Source organism: Asparagus officinalis, chromosome 4 (genome assembly GCF_001876935.1).
Source record: "Asparagus officinalis chromosome 4, Aspof.V1, whole genome shotgun sequence".
Taxonomy (NCBI): Eukaryota; Viridiplantae; Streptophyta; class Magnoliopsida; order Asparagales; family Asparagaceae; genus Asparagus; species Asparagus officinalis.
The window spans coordinates 110,390,195-110,403,963 of NC_033797.1; the positions used below are offsets into that span (position 1 = coordinate 110,390,195).

Sequence of the window (13,769 nt, forward strand, 5' to 3'; positions counted from 1 at the left end):
ACTCCGGCTTCTTCCTCGAAAGTGGTTGATACAGATTTTTCTGATACAGATAATCCTCTATTTGCATTTTCCAGAATCTGAAATATGTTCCATCAAACTTCTCAAGTCTAACTTTTCCTTCATCCGCGACCATGGGCTCCCATTTGAATCTGACTTCCTCTAGATCGTTTCACGCTCTGATACCAGTTGTTAGAAATTTACGCCGAAACCCCTAAAACAGCAGAAACACAGTATAGAGAAAAATACACCAAGATTTAACGAGGTTCAACAAACTTGCCTACGTTCTCGGGAGCCACACAATAAATTTCTTATTAATCAACAAGAAATTACAGTACAATCGCAGATCTCAAACTTGAGATCGCAGATCAATAAATACTAAATATCATTGTAGCTACAGTAATATTATGCCCTTCTTAAATATCAATTCCTTCTCTCTTAAATTCTCTTTAATTCACTTCCTCAAAAATTCAAGAGCAGAGAGAGGTCGCGAGAGGAGAAAAGGAGAGCCGCCGCCACCCAAAAAGTCACGAGAGGAGAGAAAGGGGAGCAACAATCTCGGGCACTGGGGTTTCCCTTTTATAGGAAAACCCTAGCGACAGGATGGCGACAGCCTGTCGCCGAAGCTCGCCTGCAACGCTCGAGCGCCTGCAACGCTTGAGCTCGAGCTCGCCTGTCACGAGCTCGCCTTCTTTTGAACTTCGCCCGCTCACCTACAGATCTCGCCCGCCAGATCCCAAACTCGCCAGCAAGGAGTCGCTCGAGCTCACCTGATCCTGACCTCGAGCTCTCCTCCTCGCCTCGACCCCCGCTCACCTACAGATCTCGCCCGCCAGATCCCAAACTCGCCAGCAAGGAGTCGCTCGAGCTCACCTGATCCTGACCTCAAGCTCTCCTCCTCGCCTCGACCCCAACTGGACTTCGCCTGCTCAAGCTTGCCTTCTTCTGGACTTCGCTTGCTCGAGCTCGCCTGAGTTGGAGTCCCCTCGAGCTCGCCTGCGTGTCCACGACCTCGCCTGAAGCCGCCTGACAGGTTTGGTCGACACCCCCAATTCCAACAGTTTACTTACATGGTATTGAAGTAGCTCGCAATAAAGGTAGTTTTTCTATCTCCTAGTGAAAGTATGCACTTGATCTCCTTGCAAAATTTGGCTTTCTTGGTTGTCGTCTTGCTAACACACCTACGGATCCTACTAATGGTTTGTCTCGCATCAACTCTTCCTCTGATCCGCCTCTTGTTGATCCTAGTCGATACCACAGATTGGTTGGCAAACTCATTTATCTCCCTGTTACACGCCCATATATCTCGTATGTTGTTAGTACAGTCAGTTTATGCAAGCATCCTTGACCTCTCATCTTTGAGCAATAGAGACAATTTTACAGTATGCCAAAGTGCACGTTGAATAATAACAGTGAGGTGGTTAGAACAACCTCCTATATACGTACTCCCTTGCCTCATTGTAATTAAAGCTTTTGGATTAATTTGTTAAACAACAGTTTAGAAATACAAAACATGTAATCATACAATGACAGAACATTCATATCCCAATGAATTCCAATGAATTCAGAGGCTATTAATTAAATGACCAAAATAAATGTCTTTCCACCTGCTTTGCTGCGATGAAGACCTTGTACTTTGTGGGTTATATTGCCTTATTTTGGATGAATTAAATGGATCAAATGCGCAAAACTGCAAGTAACAAGAATCAGAGAATCATATACTAGCTGCATGTTGCTTCAACAGCCAGTGATTTAGTAATGCCAGGGCACAAATCATTTGAGAAGCTTTCTTGTGACAAAGGGACAGTGCATTCATTTTTATTCAAACAAACCTGCAGTAACAGCAAACAGACATTTAGTTAACCCTAAGACATTGAAAACTTAAAGACCGCATGAATACTTACAAAATTAATCACTATAGGAAAGTGGGTTATTGCTAATCATCTGAACTATGTTTCGTTTTCTACACGTTTAAACATGAATATAGACAATGATAGCATTCAACTTTTAATCATGCATATATCTACGAGTATAACCTGTGATTGATGATCGCCACATAATTAGTCCTTTTCTAACCCGAACTGAATTGATGATTTTAAAAATGGTTAATTACAGATATACCCCCTGTAGGATTGTTGCTTTGGACATATCACGCCTCTATTTTTATTGCTGCAGATGAACTCCTGAGTAAATTTTACTTTTTAATTCTCAGGGGGTCTATTTGTCATTAAAAAAACTGTGATTGACGATCACCCAAAAATGTTTTCTTAGAGGGTGAAAAAGTTTAAAAACAACAAATCCACTCAGGTCTGCATGCAGCAACAAAACTGTGATTGAGGACAACCCAGTAATGTGTGCTTTGTTCATCCTGAATTGAATTGATGATTAAAAAAAGGTTAATTGCCCTGTATTATCAGCCCAATTGCAGATAGAACCCCTGTAGTTCTATAGCTGCGGATAAATATCATGTAATCTCACTCACATGCGTATAGACACCCTGAGTGAAATTCTTTTTGCCTCTTTTGCCCTCAAGAGATCTATTTGTCAAAAACAATTTTTCTCTTTCCTGAGGGTAAAAGAGTCAAAAAAATATTCGGGGGTCTATCTGATTTTGGGGGGTCTATTTGCAACAGTAGAACTGCAAGGGGTCCATTCAAAATTGGGCGATAGCACAGGCGGTCTATCCTCAATTAACCCACTAAAAATGCATTTTCTCAGCAAAAACATGTGACGTTGAACAATCATAGTAATTTTGTGAAACATAGCCAGTTTTTTCCGCCTCGTTGAGACATGTAATAACAATATAAACATGGAAATAATTTGAACAGTATTACGTTTGATGAAAATAATTTGAATAGTATTATGTTTGATGAAAGTGATTACCTTCTCGACCACAGAATTGGTGTCAGAATGATGGCAGCTTCCTCGGGTGTAGGTTCCACAACTACCACTAGGATTGCCATAACTAGCAAATTTAATTGATGAAATGACTGTACTTTCAGGACATGTTAAATGGAGAGCTACCGCGTCTTCACTAGCATTATTCATGTTCTTATCCCATGATTCTAGGTTAATGGAAGGGTAGTCCTCTGATACAAAACCACAGAGACCTGTGACTTTTCGTCTTCCAAAAGAAATCTTAGTTGGATCTCCACCTTTCTCTTCGAAGATCACTAGAATGTTTCCTGATGGTTGAAACCAAGAGAGAGGGACATGGTACCTGAAACATAGATAAAGTAAGAAGTGTGTTTAACATTTCTTGTTGATGTGACTTGACCAGAAAAATAAGGACAAATCATGATTGTTTAGTTTCTCAAATGGAGATTAGAGTTTTAAGAAAGCGACCTTAAAATTGCACAAAGTAATACAAAAGGAGCAATCTAATAAGCAACAAAATTCCGAAATTTAGGTATTGTAAAAAACACATGCATTGAAAGTTCACCATAAAGTACTGAATGGAAAAAAGAATTGTTATTCATTTCACCATATAGTACTCAACAAAAAAAAGAATTATCATTCACTTCATTAATCATCATAAGTATGATAAAACTAAAAAGCATATCTTATGAAAATTATCATTCATTTCATCAATCATCATAAGTATGATAAAACTAAAAAGCTTATCTTACAACAATTGTCTAAACTTTTTGAACACTAAAAGGAAAAAAAAAGTCGTCATTTAGCATTAAACTGGAAGATCCAGAGGGCCTAGCTATATGAGTAAACTGTAAAATTTTATTCTCAAACAATATCCTGAAAACTACGACAGATAAAAAACAAAGAAAAAATGATGCTGATTGAAAATATTTTAGTATATTACCATCTCTGTGTTGGTTCTCCACATCCTGTGAGACATTTGTCTGGGAAAAATTTGCCTCTGTACTTACAAACAGAACTGCAGTTACCATGTATAGAGCTTGTTCGTGGCCAGTATCTTCCAACGGGTTTTCCATTTAACCAAGCCTGGCCTTTTCCCATGTACTTCATGTCAAGTCCAACTGGTTCATCTCCTTTTGGTGGATCTACAACTGCCTGAAAGTTTTTTAATGTAACAAAAAGTTTTAGGAGGAGAACATCCCAAGAAAGTGCAATGAATTTAGCATAAGCTCTGTTATCATCTGGATTTTAGACGGCTAATGTTAGTGTTTGAGAATTTAGATCATAGCTAAATGAATGAACATGAAAAATGGTTATGAGTACCTTGTACCATGTGAGGGGTTGATTCTTTGGTGGTTCTGAGTTTTGTAACCACTTAACATTTTTCATACCGTCTTCGGTGTAGATTTCTTTATGCTCACCCTCCAATCCGATCTACCGAGAAAAATAAAGGATAAAACCCCGATGATGAGAATGATAACTCATACAGTTTTACTAATTTAAGTATATCGGCACCCTAGCATATTAGTGTAAATAGTAACAGTAGTTCAGCAATAAAATGTTTCGAATTACAATAACATGGTGTAGTTATGAGAAAGAGAAGTGGGTTATGTGAGGAGACTCCTGTTATAAGTAGTCTTAAGGATGATTTTTTTTTGCTACAGGACACAAAAAGATGTAGTATTTATGTGGAGCCCTTGCTTTCACGTTCTGTGTCCATCTCATTTTAGTTTATATAAAGCACCTCTAACATCAGGCATGAAATCTTAGTTACCTCTAAATTCCATCAATCTAAACGATGCAATCATCAATTGAAAACGACATTAAGATAAAATAGCATGTACTTTGTAAATCAAGAGCAAAAATAATACTAACCCAATCCACACATCAACATAATTTTGTAGGTTTTGCAGTATACTAGCCATTCACTAATATGGGCTCTTTTTTTATTTTTTTATTTAAAGGAATACTAATATGAGCTATGGAAAACAAAGTATTAGTACATGGTATAGTGTTGATCACACTAAATGTTTATAATGATCTTCAACCTGCTCACATCACCCTACTGAAATCGTGGCATAAATAGGTATGACATAAAATGCATGTCTAAACATGGATCAGGTCGCCATGTGTCCTCTTCACCTTTTTTCTTGAGATTCTTCACAAGATCAAGGATTAATGAGAGGACACTTCATCCTATAGTCGGTCCCACACTTTGGGCACAACTTTCTCCTAAAATGATACATGAAAACCTTAACAAGCTTCGGTGAATCATGAAATCTCTGTATTGAATTGAAACCCTAATTCTATAGATAAGATAGCATGGGCTTATATAGGCCCTATAAACACATTTTACAAATAAGACCCTTAACTATACTAATATGTCAATACTCCTCCTCAAGATGGGCGAAAGATATCCACTAAGCCCATCTTGTCACATCCTCTAATCATATCTATTGAGTTAAGTCCCTTAGTCAGACAATCTGCTGCCTGGTCTTTAGTTGAAACATGACTTAACTCCAATAGTCCACTGTCCAACTTCTCTTTGATGAAGAACCTATCGATCTCGATGTGTTTGGTTCTATCATGCTACACTGGGTTATTGGCGAGACTGATGGCTGACTTGTTATCACACCACAGTTTCATCTTTGCTCCTTGATCCAGTTTCAGCTCCACCAGCATACTCTTCAACCACAATAACTCCGCAACTCCCAAGGCCATGGCTCTATACTCTGCTTCAGCTGTTGATCTCGCTACCACCGATTGCTTCTTGCTCTTCCACCAGACCAAGTTACCTCCTATAAAGATACAATATCCTGAGGTGGACCTCCTGTCATCAGCACAGCTAGCCAATTCAGAGTCGCAATAACCCTCGATGCTCACATGTCCATTCTTTCTGAATATCAGTCCCTTTCCGGGGACACTCTTCAAATATCTCAGAATCTGGTACACAGCATCCATATGACCATTCCTCGGATCGTGCATGTAGCGACTCACCACACTCACTGCAAAAGAGATATCGGGACGTGTGTGTCTCAGATAGATCAACCTGCCCACCAGCCTGTGGTATCTGTCACGATCAACTGGTTCTCCAGCTTCAGCACCCAGCTTAAACTTCTGGTCGATCGGTGTAGTTACAGGTTTGCACCCTAACATTCCTGTCTCCTTGAGAAGATCCAGTGCATACTTTCTCTGGGATAGGACGATCCCCTCCGCTCCTCGAGCTATCTCTATTCCAAGAAAGTATCGAAGCAAGCCAAGATCTTTCACCTCGAATTCCTTACCCAGTCTCACTTTGAGTTGGGCAATCTCCTTCTCATCATCCCCTGTAATAATCATATCATTCACATATACTGTAAGCATGGTGATGTGACTTTCACTCCGTCGAAAGAATACGGTATGATCGGCATTAATCTGCTGGTATCCCATACCTATCATAGCCTTTCTGAATCTATCAAACCAAGCACGAGGAGATTGCTTCAGCCCATAGAGAGACTTTTTCAATCTGCAGACCTTTCCCACTGTCTGATCTGTACCGAATCCTAGTGGTATCTCCATGTATACCTCCTCCACTAGATCTCCATGAAGAAATGCATTCTTCACATCTAGTTGGTGTAGCTTCCATCCACCATTTACTGCCAGAGAGATTAAGGTCCGAATAGTGCTCATCTTCGCCACGGGTGCAAAAGTCTCATCATAATCGATGCCATATGTCTGACTATACCCTTTTGCCACCAGACGAGCCTTGTAGCGCTTAACTTGTCCATCTGGATTCTGCTTCACAGTGAAGACCCACTTGCACCCAACTGCTCTCTTCCCTTCTGGTAATTTTATTAGCTCCCAAGTGCGGTTCTTCTCAAGAGCTCCTAGCTCCTCATGCATAGCTGCTTTTTACTTTGGGTCCTTCTTAGCAACCTGCCAATTGTTAGGTACAGTAACAGAATCCAATGATGCAATGAATGCTCCATGTGCAGGGTGAATATTAGAATATGATACAAACTGGACAAGATCCAAACCATATCTATCGGGAGGATGTCCCGCATTGTTGCGAGTAGTCCTCCGTACTGACACTGGTGTGGGAGGAGTAAGAAGAGGAATGATATCACCTTGGGAAGAATCTTATGGCGGTGTAGGTGTCTCAGGAGTCGGGACAGGCGTTGATAAGGGACCTGGCACTAGTGGCACTGTAGGTACTGTTTTCGTAATTTGCTTCCCCTTCCTACTATAGGTAAGTAGCTCCCCCTGAGCCGTGGGCCTAACACCTCTTGTCTCCTTATCCTCTTCTTCTTTATTCTCCTGCTCCTCCTCAACCAATTCTCCTTCCCAAGGAATCGTTAGAGAAATCGATTTCTCCACATTATTCTCTACATTATTCATCTGCCTCTCACCATTCTCCCCTTCTCGCCTCATACTTTCAGTATTGGGCGAGTCACCAATGGATGAGGGTACCTTCTGTGTGTAATATGACTCAAATTCACGAAAGTACACATCCATGCTCACGAACAGCCTTTTCTCCACCGGGCTCCAGCAAACATATCTCTTTTGAGTAGCAGAATATCCCACAAAAATACACTTCACCGCTCTAGGGGCAAGCTTCCCGACGGATGGTCTGTTATCCTTCACAAAGCACACACAACCAAATACCTTCAGTGGAAGAATCCCACCATTATCTCCTTTCAACGTCTCACACGGAGACTTCCAATCCAGTACTCTCGAGGGCATTCTGTTAATCAGCGCCGCTGCAGTCAACACTGCTTACCCCCACAATGTTTCTGGGATATTCATGGAGATCATCATACTTCTAGCAACCTCTAAAAGATATCTGTTCTTCCTTTCCGCTATCCCATTCTGAGCTGGTGTGTATGGATATGTAGTCTGGTGTTGTATTCCCTGAGATGACAAGTATTCTCCAAACACTCTGTTGGTGTACTCTGTTCCATTATCAGATCTCAATATCTTCACCACTGCTCCATATTGAGTCTGAACATACCTATGAAAGTTTTGAAAGCAGCCAAACACTTCACTCTTATTCTTCATCAGGTATAACCAAGTAACGCGAGAGAAGCAATCAATGAAGGTAACAAAATACTTGTATCCATTCATAGAACTTGTAGAACAAGGCCCCCACACATCTGAATGTATCATATCAAATGCATGAGAACTCTTATGATCAGAACTAACATAAGAGCTTCTAGTAAGCTTTCCCAACTTACATGCATCACACACAAGTTTCTCTTTATTTACTTTCTCAAATAAAGATGGATACAACCTACTTAAAACACCGAAAGAAGTATGTCCCAAGCGTTTGTGATGAAGCATCAACACACTCTCAGCACTCATCTCAGATCCTACTCCTGTTCTCTTTACTATTGACACCAAAGCTGAATCTAGCCCTTCACGATCCAGATACCACAGTCCATTACGCCATGTGCCAGTCCCAAGTCTCCGTCCTGTCACATTCTCCTAAAAAATCACCTTGGGAATATCAAAAGAAACAATACATTTTAGTTGGAGGATGATAGAACTAATGGACAAAAGATTGACTGAAAAGGAAGGAGCATGCAAAACATTGAACAAAGTTACAGAACCAGTATAATCGACTGTACCCTTACCAACCACCGGCTGAAATGTACCATCAGCTGTTTGAATACTATCAGGCGATGCTAAGTGAGTATATGATGAGAACTCACTAGCATTACCTGTCACATGGCGAGACGCACCGGAGTCGACTATCCACTCCGATGATCTGTCGGGAGACATAGAAGCAAGAGCATGTATGTCATCAGTACCTTTGGTCGGATGAGCATAGGTAGCAGTGTTGCCTCTGGTGAAGAACGAAGTGGATGCCTCCTCAGTCCCACTCCTCAAGTCTCCATCCCCTGCTACTTGCTGTTTTCTCCTGAGTATCGTCAGAAGAGCACGATCCTCCTCTGTAAAGACCACCTCAGCTTCTTCTTCCTCTGCTACCGTCAGATTCGCCCGATTACCTGCTACTCTTCCACCTCGTCGGCCCCCACGGCCACGACCACGACCTCTGAACTGTCCACGTCCACCCAAATCTCCTTCCTTGGGTGGCTTGGTGCAAGCATGCCTTAGATGACCCACTGCACCGCAGTTGTAGCACTAAAAAGTCTCTCCCCTAGATCCAGTGTTGCTAGAGGCTGCCAGTGCTGACTTCACCACAGGAAGTCCACCTGTCCCCACCTGCAGCCGAATGCGAGTCTCCTCCTGGATCATAGCAGAGACAGCCTCCTCAAGCGTGGGAATCTTCGGATGAGCGAGCAGCAATGCAATTCACTGAGCGAACTTTGATGTCAATCCCTTGAGGAATACCATAGTCCTCTCCTGTAGGAAGGCCTCCCGCTCTTTACATCCCGGGTCCTTACAGCTTGCCCGAGGTGAGAAGTGATCATAATCTAGCCACAGATGCTCCAGCTCTGTAGCATACTCCTGTACAGTCCGCTCTCCCTGGACTGTGGCGTCGATTTCTCCCTTAATCTGGAACACCCGCAGGTTATTCCTTACTCCATCATAGATCCTCCTCAACTTCTCCCAGACGTCCTTCACCTTCTCAATGCCATCAACTGTGGCGGCGATCGACTGGACCAATGAGTTGAGGAGCCAGATATACACCAACATGTGAGTGGACTTCCACTCATCTCTTCCTTCCGAGTCCTCATCCGGCTCTGTCGCCTCTCCTGTCAGATAATCCTCCAGGTTCCTCCCTGCAAGGGTGTATCTCACCCGCCGCGACCAGCTCAGGTACGTACTAGGTCCATCCAGCTTCAGATCGATGGTCGGAAGCTCCAACTTCTTCGATGGTTTTGTCGCGCTCTCACCAGCCGACAACTTCATTAGCTTCATCAAAGTTGACACCTCCGCAGGGTTCAACTTCTTGATGATCTCCTCCATCGAACAGGCTTCAGACCCAACACCTGATCACCTCCTCTTCCGACCCTTGTGTGCAGTAAAAATTTCGGCAGCACCACTGCTGCACAACAAGAGTAGGATCGCAAACAAATTCTCATTTCTCAGAGGAAACAAGAACCAAAAACAGTTATATATCTCATCAATGTGAGATATATACTCTTCATGTCATCAGTTCGAGGACTGAGTCGAGGGAACCCATGCCAAACTCTAGGTGCCGGCAAGGCGGCGGGGGCAGGGGCAAAGAGGGGGTTATTCGGCCAAAAAGGGGGGGGGGGGTACACGGCAAGTAAAAAGAGGTGGGGGGCTGATGGCGTGGAATTAGAGGAGGAGGGGGCTGTCTTTGCGAACAAGGGGGGTCTGGCAGAGATGAAGGGGCTGATTGTGGGGGAGTCTGGCAGGTGTGAGGGGCTGGTTGTAGGGTCTGCAGCAGGCGGAAGGGGGGGCTGGTTGTGGGTACTGCAGGAGGCGGAAGGGGGGCTGGTTGTGGGGGTCTGCAGGAGCGCGAAGCGGGGGTCCTGGTTGTGGGGGTCTGCAGGAGGGGCAAGGGGGATGGTTGTGGGGTCTGCAGGAGGCGGAAGGGGGGGCTGGTTGTGCGGGTGTCTGCAGGAGGCGGGAAGCGGGCGCTAAAGGGGCTGATTGTGGCGGCGGCTAGGAGGTTGGTGCTAGGGTTTGAGGGGGCTGAATGTGCGGCGCGAGAACGTGCCTAGGAGGTTGGGCGGGCTTAGGGTTTGGCTCTGATACCATATTGAATTGAAACCCTAATTCTATAGATAAGATAGCATGGGCTTATATAGGCCCTACAAACACATTTTACAAATAAGACCCTTTAACTATACTAATATGTCAATACTCTGCATGTGCTTTGTCATTTTTATAGCATTATATATTGGAGGAACTACTAAAAATATGCTTCAGTTCTTGTCATTTCAAAAAAATCACAAGTTGAGCAAAGAGTTTTTCTAAGACCCATAACGGCATTATAAAATTAAGGACGGAGCAGCAACAATAATGTCTCCAGATACCACCATGAATAAGATAAAGAAAATAGTTTTTCAAACTTTCTGTCTATATAAAGGCTCTTAGTTATCCCCCCCTCTTTATCACTTATAACATGATAAAAAATTATGTTGAATATAAGCTCTAACCTACAGAGGCTCATAGTAGGCCTATTTTGCGCACCCAACATTGCTCATTCAATATATCAACACCAATTGCACTGGTTTGTATAGTTAGATATCATGCTGTGACACATTTATTATAAGCTCCCAATGGTGGATGGATCATCCTTCAAAGTGAACTGACATCTGGATGAGATAAATCTATTGGTTAAGTATGATAGCATTAGCAGCTATAACCAAACCCATCTTGAACTAGTAAACACAAGTCACTTCCTTGAGTTCCAAATTCAGCAGAACCTTCCAAACTTCCAAATAAATAGATGGGATAAAGTGAATTGTGTCAAGCATGACAAAAACCAACATTCCAACAATTATTTTAAAAACTTTATATTTTTACTTAATAATATATGAAGTGCTTGTCAATGAGAGTTGAAGAAGTAAATAACACAATATACTGCATAATTGATATCAATATAAGGTTTTATAAACTTTGAACCTTATACAAAGAACAAGTCAAAGACAATTAACTCTAGTGGGATTCAGATCGTCGGGCACTGAAATGTGATTAAAAGAAAGTACTGTAGCTATTTACCTTGTACAACCATGCATTTGAAGATAAATCCATTGTACCGTTTTTTAACCCAGATATTCTTACACTGGTCAGTCCTGCTCCCCACCATTCATAAAATGGCCCTCCATTCTATGGTATCAGTAAGATAGATGAAAAAAATCAGACTCCAATAAAGTAATTGTTGCGTGAAAATCTTATTCATTAATTCCATAATCCAGCAGTATAAATGAGAGGACTGTGAGGGTGATGCATGTATACCTACTTTTTTATTATATTATATTGGAGATTCATTTGCGAAGGAATTATTATGTCCAGGAGTACTTAAAAATATGAGTAACCTTATCATAATGATTAAATATTTTATAGATTCTACTGTGCAGTTCAACCTCTTGAGAAAATGAATTTTACAGTGTATTTAGATAAGAGTTCACTGCAAATGTTTGCGGTACAGCATTTTTTGTGGGATTCAGAAATCAACTCCCTGAAATTCCAGAATGAGGAAGTGACAACCTGAGCAGTTATAATATGACTCCAGTTTACGGAAAGTTAGCGAGGGGATTCTATATTCCCTCTATTAATTCAAGTTCAGCAATCCAAGCAGCCCTCAGAAGATATACATCAAATAGTGCAAAAATAAGATAAAGAAGTGGCATAGCATTTGATTCTCTTATTTACATTAATCAATGGACTGCTTGGTTTTTACCTACCAAACTAGGAAACATTACTATGCCTCTGTATGTGTTACAGCTTCAATTGTAAGTTTAGATGAAATTGCATATACACCAATATGCTTCATTACACCATACTTGTTCAGTGCATCAGAGTACTGTTTCATTATTCACCAGATTCTGTACATTAAATCCTATTCAATTTAATATATTTGGCTATTATATCATTTATACTAGGGGGTATGAGCTCTTTGGAAGCATGGGCTTGACAGCCAAGATCTCTTGCATAAAGGTATACATAAAAAGTAATTCCTGACAAACATTATTAACTCAAAGAAACTATAAAGCTGTACAAGTCTGATGTAATGAATATAAGGTACCGTAAAACTAGAAACCAAGTGCTGAAAAGTTATAAATATAACACTACATCCAGACAATTTTCTCTTATGATTCAGAAAAACAGGTATTATTTGAACACAGGGGGGATGAAGAAAATAAAGAAGAAACATATATTAAATTTTCACAATTTTGCTGATAGTCATTAAAGAAGGAACATATATTGCAGAGTAACAAGACTGCAATAAATATTTGTATCTGGTAATGGCGGATGCACTTACTTGTAATCCAACTGTCATACTCAAGAAAGCGATTTCATTCTTTCCAGCCTTGAGGGAAATGGGAGTTTCAAATGCAAAAGACGATTTTGATCCATTTCCAGATGCAGTGACTATGCAATGAAAGTAGAAAGTGGTGTTATTCCTTTGTCTGTAGTAGGAAAAAGGATGCAAGTAGATATGACACTTTTTCTGATTTTTGTGATACTAATAGATTTAATATCACAGGTATCTTATGGACATTGTTGCGGTGTGATGTCGATGTGTGTTTACTACAAGGAAAATACACAAAGAAAAGAAGATGATACATGGTTAAATATGTCATCAAATAAAAGTTTCTGTCGCAGCTACTTGGTTTGTGTAGTTACAAATTTAGGGTCGTAGATCATGGAAAGAGAACAGTTCATGGTCTCAAAAGAAAGGGATATAGACATTTGCCATTAAAAGAACCTCTGGCTCTACATTATTATAGCCTGATTAGGTATTAAAGGCAAGTACATGAAAATTCATGTAAACTGATGATGAATATACAGTGTTGCTCCAGGATTTTCTCATGTCTTGGGATACAATTTATTGTTTCATTTAAATATTTGGTTAATCTTTATTTGTTTCATATTGATTGCATCTGTTGCAATAAATTCTGTCATTATATAGGTTACTACATGTTTAAATTTCACCAAAAATGGTGAGAACTTTTGTTAACATTTTGACAAAGATGTTTGCTTGAAGCAATAAATCACTTTAATTTTCATTAACCTTGCGAGTAGTTAGTTCCCATTTCTTGTCACCTGTATTTCTCTCTCCAGTCTACTCGATGTTGGCTACTGAAGTATCTGCATTAATGAACCAACAGAAGAACAAAAGGTTTTGGTAAAGTGGGAAGATCATCCTCCTCCTACTTTTCTTCTGTTTGTACGGCCATACTCAAAAGGTGTTTATTTAATCAATACGACATTAACATTTCAGAATCTCTTCCCTAATTTATTTGATAATC

General features: G+C 40.9%; 2 protein-coding genes across 2 annotated transcripts in view; both read right to left on the reverse strand.

Annotated features, from left to right (window-relative positions):
* Positions 1,435-13,769, reverse strand: part of LOC109837958 (beta-galactosidase 3) — a 28,489-nt gene continuing 16,154 nt past the window's right edge. The window contains exons 14-19 of the mRNA XM_020406351.1: positions 12,779-12,888; positions 11,515-11,622; positions 4,198-4,308; positions 3,818-4,029; positions 2,881-3,217; positions 1,435-1,829 (exon numbers count right to left, since the gene is read on the reverse strand). Of these exons, the coding sequence (XP_020261940.1) occupies positions 1,719-1,829; positions 2,881-3,217; positions 3,818-4,029; positions 4,198-4,308; positions 11,515-11,622; positions 12,779-12,888 (989 nt within the window). The 3' untranslated portion in view covers positions 1,435-1,718. The remainder of the gene's footprint in view (positions 1,830-2,880; positions 3,218-3,817; positions 4,030-4,197; positions 4,309-11,514; positions 11,623-12,778; positions 12,889-13,769) is intronic.
* LOC109837959 (uncharacterized mitochondrial protein AtMg00810-like) lies at positions 5,445-6,781 on the reverse strand. The gene has a single exon (XM_020406352.1). The coding sequence runs from the start codon at positions 6,754-6,756 to the stop codon at positions 5,464-5,466; it is 1,293 nt and encodes a 430-aa protein (XP_020261941.1). The 5' UTR covers positions 6,757-6,781; the 3' UTR covers positions 5,445-5,463.